This window comes from Portunus trituberculatus, chromosome 49 (assembly GCF_017591435.1).
Source record: "Portunus trituberculatus isolate SZX2019 chromosome 49, ASM1759143v1, whole genome shotgun sequence".
Classification (NCBI taxonomy): Eukaryota; Metazoa; Arthropoda; class Malacostraca; order Decapoda; family Portunidae; genus Portunus; species Portunus trituberculatus.
The window spans coordinates 12705546-12710359 of record NC_059303.1 but is presented as its reverse complement, the minus strand read 5'-3'; the positions used below and the strand labels follow the sequence as shown (position 1 = coordinate 12710359).

At 50.9% G+C, this 4814-nt stretch overlaps 1 protein-coding gene across 1 annotated transcript; it reads right to left on the bottom strand.

Annotated features, from left to right (window-relative positions):
• Nucleotides 1-858: 858 nt before the first annotated feature.
• Nucleotides 859-4556, bottom strand: LOC123499103. The gene is made up of 5 exons (XM_045246732.1): nucleotides 3355-4556; nucleotides 2865-2966; nucleotides 1920-2057; nucleotides 1542-1782; nucleotides 859-1436 (listed from the first exon to the last, which is right to left on the bottom strand). The coding sequence occupies exons 1-5, from the start codon at nucleotides 4325-4327 to the stop codon at nucleotides 1319-1321; spliced, it is 1572 nt and encodes a 523-aa protein (XP_045102667.1). The 5' UTR covers nucleotides 4328-4556; the 3' UTR covers nucleotides 859-1318.
• Nucleotides 4557-4814: the final 258 nt, after the last annotated feature.

Below are 4814 nucleotides of genomic sequence, written 5' to 3'. Positions count from 1 at the left end.
GTCTGCCGGTCACCCAACCAGCCTTTCCCCTACAGGAAGAGCTCATACTGACCGATCTTCGGGTAGGACTGAGACCACATCACACACCACACACGCCGGGAAAGTGAGGCCATAACCCCTCGAGTTACATCTCGTACCTATTTTACTGCTAGATGAACAGAGGTTACTCATTAAGAGGCTTGTCTATTTGCCTTGTCGCTCCCACAACTCAAAACTGGGCCCTGTCGGTTGTGAGCCGAGCGTGCTAATCACTACATTACGCATCAGTTTTTACCTCAGCTTTTAGACTGCCATGTCTTTTGGAATCGTGTGGGAACAACCTCGCTGTCAGTGTTTCTGAGATACAATGCGTTTCATCATAGCCTTTCCTCTTCCTTTCCTCCTTCGTGGACCGTCATTTACATCACTCAATCTCCGTGTCGGTTCATCTATTTTCATCTCGCCCACATCTCTAAAGACTGTTTTACAAAATTGACTTATTCATTTATACTTTTAACGCCTTTACTAACCCATAAAGTAGCGAGATGGAGTTTCAGGTTAGTGTGCCTTCTGTTGCGAGCACTCCGCTGCGAACAAAACTCCTTAGGTCTCACTAAAATTAAAGGCAAACCGGTTCTATTAAGACTTCTGTGACATTGATCTTGTTAATGTCCTAATTCGTTTGTGGGAAAGTCCGTTGTGTTTCTACATTGGGTTATCGTGGATGAGGTTCGATCACTGATTGTAGGTGGTGGTATTCTCCATACATTAACTCAAATAATGACTAATTTTCCTACAGGAAGTTGGAAAAAGGCGTTGCTTGAATGGTCAGTGACCTCGGTGTTTCATATTCCTGGGGGTGATATTTACAAGAAAGACTTACATAAAAAAAATTTTTAATTGATAGACGATGTGCCGTAAGTGTGGCTACCCTGGGAGCTCTATCCCCTCAACACACTGTATGTTCACTCACCAAATGCATCATGATTCCCACTGCAAGGCAGAGACATTCTAGTAGTAAACATACAATAAAATATGGCTTCGACGGTCAGACGCCACATGTTTAATAACATGACGAGTACGCAGCTATCTCGTGCACCCTCCACACTCTCGCTGCTGACGCGACATTCAGTCCGTGGCCAAAACTGCCCTCTCATACCCAATGGAACTCATTAATTAAAATCTCTCTCTCTCTCTCTCTCTCTCTCTCTCTCTCTCTCTCTCTCTCTCTCTCTCTCTCTCTCTCTCTCTCTCTCTCTCTCTCTCTCTCTCTCTCTCTCTCTCTGTCAAATAATAAAGTACACAATTTACAGTTGTTGTGAAAGACAATGACTGGGAGTCAGAGTGAACCCCTCCCCACACTGCCAGGGGAAGCCAGATGAGGGCATGGAGCCTCGGCCGAGCCGTTTGCCACTGCCCTCTCCTCACACCCCACAGAGTCCAGGGTTACTTCCCACCTGCAAGAGAGAGGAGCGTGGTAACACACACACACACACACACACACACACACACACACACACTCACACACCATATTTCAAGAATATTTTGGCATAGCTACTCACACGAAAACACAGCTGATCAGGACGCAGCAGAAGGCACTGAGGACAAACACTGTTCCGGGGAAGACAGATAAGGTTTTTGTAAAGAGAGCAGCGAACACAGTGGCGGACAGGACGGGCACGAGGCCTTCCCCCACTGCCAGCATGCCGAACACAGCCCCGAGATGCCGCTTCTCCACCAACTTGGAGATGACTCCCCGCGACGCCACGCCTACCAATTCCCCGCACACGCCAGCTGCTGAACCTGTGGCCGCCAGAACCACTTTCCATTATATTCCTTCCCTGTGTGTGTGTGTGTGTGTGTGTGTGTGTGTGTGTGTGTGTGTGTGTAAGTGTGTGTGTGAGATGTGCACTAAAGGTCACAAGAAAACGTGTACTAACCAAGATAGAGGACCCAGGCACTCGGGGCAGTGGCGAGGAACACATTTTTGAAGAGGAGCGAGAAGGATCCAAGGAGGCCCAGCACGCCGTCCCTCGCCTGGTAGGTGTACCTGATGCTCAACATTGCCACCAGCAGACCTGTGGTGTGGGAAAAAAGGCCGCACTGTGAAGCAGAACCTCGTACTGAGCGTGGCTGAGCAATACGATAAGACCGCACCTGACAGGCCAGCCAGATGGTAATGTACGGCGACAAATGACATTCGTGTTTGGATAATTTCTAGCACAGTTTTCAGGACACGTGTGTGTGTGTGTGTGTGTGTGTGTGTGTGTGTGTGTGCGTGCGTGTGTGTGTGTGTGTGTGTGTGAGTGTGTGTAATTCACCACGGTCGTCTGCTGGTCACCCAGCCAGTCTTCCCCTTTACGGAGCGAGCTCAGAGCTCATAGACCGATCTTCGGGTAGGACTGAGACCATAACACATTTCACACACCGGGAAAGCGAGGCCACAACCCCTCGAGTTACATCCCGTACCTATTTACTGCTAGGTGAACAGGGGCTACACATTAAGAGGCTTGCCCATTTGCCTCGCCGCGCCGGGACTCGAACCCGGCCCTCTCGATTGTGAGTCAAGCGTGCTAACCACTACACTACGCGGTGTGTGTGTATTTACCTAGTTGTATTTACCTAGTTGTAGTTTTACAGGGCCTGGGCTTTATGCTCGTGTGGCCCCGTCTCCATATCTACACTTATCCAATCTTACTTTAAAAGTATGCACACTCGTTGCAGACACTACTTCTTCATTTAAACTGTTCCACGTCTCAATACATCTTTGTGTGTGTGTGTGTGTGTGTGTGTGTGTGTGTGTGTGTGTGTGTAGGTGGTGGTGGTAGTTTTTTTGGGGGTGGGAGGGAGAGGTGGCGATCGTGCATATAGTAGCGATGGCTTACCTAATAAAGACACCATCACGTCGATGACGGACCACAGCGTGAAGGTTTTGTAGCTCCAGTGGAATCTACTCCGAGCAGAGAAGAAAAGGAAACTCAGCGACCCTGCGGAACACCAACACAGAAGTTATAGATGAATTACTGAGTCTCATGGCAGACTGCAGCTTGTCTGCACTGACACTGAAAGAAAGGGACAGGTAACTGGAGAGTATTTCAAAGAAATGTAACAACTCTAGAAAATAAGAAAAGCAGTCAGTAGACCTACATGTGACAGTTCCTGCATAAAGCGCAGCATAATAATGAAGATATTAAGAGCTTGCAATGAGTCACCAAATGAGCACACTGTGTTTGTATTTATAGACTTCTTAATGGGTAAGGGCGAGTAGCGGGAGGACTCACCATGATCCATGACAACCAGGGTAGGCCTAAGAACCCATGCCGTCCCACACACATTATTCCAAATCCGCCCTGTGATCAACACCGCCCCACTTACCAAGTGAAAAGAGTCGCAGCCACACTATGCACATGTGAGCCAAGATGCGCCGCCTGTTGCTCGGTCTCCGACCACGGAACACAACCAGCAGCACTGTGCTTCTCAGGCTGGCCAGGGACATCAACACCTGTTGCCGCTGCTGCGTGGCTTGGGAGGCGTTTTCTCCGGGACGTTTCTCCAGCATCAGCAGCATGTACACGATGCTAGAAGTGAAGGCTAGGCCCTGCATGCCGTACACGGCCAGGTAACCACTGCTGTGGAACACGGGGATCGCCACGGCTGGACCAAGCATACTGCCCACCATCGCCATCACCTTCAACACCCCCAGCCTCGTGGTGCGGTGTCGTTCCTCAGAGGCAGCGCTCACGTAGGCTTCCACGCCCATGGAGAGGACGAGCGTGCCGCCCCCTGCCCCCAGCATCACGTAGTTCAGCAGAAGCATCTCAGGGGGAAGCCACCAGTAGTACGTGTTGACCGCCGACATGACCGCCATTAGCAAGAAGCCAGCATGACACCACAGCAGAGGGAGTCGCCGGTCGAGGGCATCACTGTACACGCCCATCACCACCACCATCACCAGCCCGAGAATCTGCTCCACCACCTTAGTGTACATGCGGTAGCGGCTGGCTAACTGCTGCACCGCTTCCTCCTTCTCAGGGTGGCGGCCGTCTTCCAGCGTGCTGCACACCTTCGCGCTAAAGTTAAAGTGCACCTCACAGATCTTTTGGAGCAACAGTTGATCATGGAGCACTGTATCCAGGCCCAGCGCGAACACTGTCACCAGCACAGCAGGCTCCACGCTCACCCGGCACTGCTGCTGGCTGCTGCTACTGCTGCTGCTGCTGCTGCTGCTGCTGCTGTTGCTGCTACTGCAGGGCGACTCTCCTTCCCGAAGTCCGCCTCTGTCAACACTGTTGTCGTCGTCTTCACGACGCGGCAGAAGGCTTTCAGTGTCCTGCTCGCTTACCGCCATGCCGACCTAAAAACACACCTAGTTCTTGTAATGAAGGTGCCGGGTGCTTTAGGGATCGTTATCTGTATGTCTTATTAACTGCGGCTTCCTGCTGCACGTGTGTCATGCACCTGTGTCTGTGTGCGATGTAACAAATGCTTTAAGCTCATAATGTTCAGACAGACCGCTAGCGGAAAAACTCATGCCTCAGCCACGTCGAGGCGACACACTGAGTGCAAATGAGCTCCTGTGTGTCAGCGTGTGCGTACGTGGGTGTATTAGTCGGGATGCAATGGCAACTGCATCCCGGCAGGATGCAGTTGCAACTGGCAACTCGACAGGAAGCCTGTGGCGGTGCTTGGTGAAGGACAGGATGCCGCACTGCGTGGCTGGTGGTGGGGAGTAATAAAATAATAAACCACGGGAAATCATTGTAGCAGAGACGGCAATAAGGGCCATGCTGAAGCTCTGAAGACACAAAGTTGACGCCCTACCTGAAAAGTTTTTT

Excerpts from the sequence above, each read along its gene's own strand:
- LOC123499103 (XM_045246732.1), bottom strand. The coding sequence starts at position 4,327 with ATGGCGGTAAGCGAGCAGGACACTGAAAGCCTTCTGCCGCGTCGTGAA. Across the intron at positions 2,967-3,354 it reads GCTGCGACTCTTTTCACTTG|GGTCGCTGAGTTTCCTTTTC; the intron begins GTAAGTGGGGCG and ends GGTGTTCCGCAG. Across the intron at positions 1,437-1,541 it reads CTGATCAGCTGTGTTTTCGT|GTGGGAAGTAACCCTGGACT; the intron begins GTGAGTAGCTAT and ends TCTCTCTTGCAG.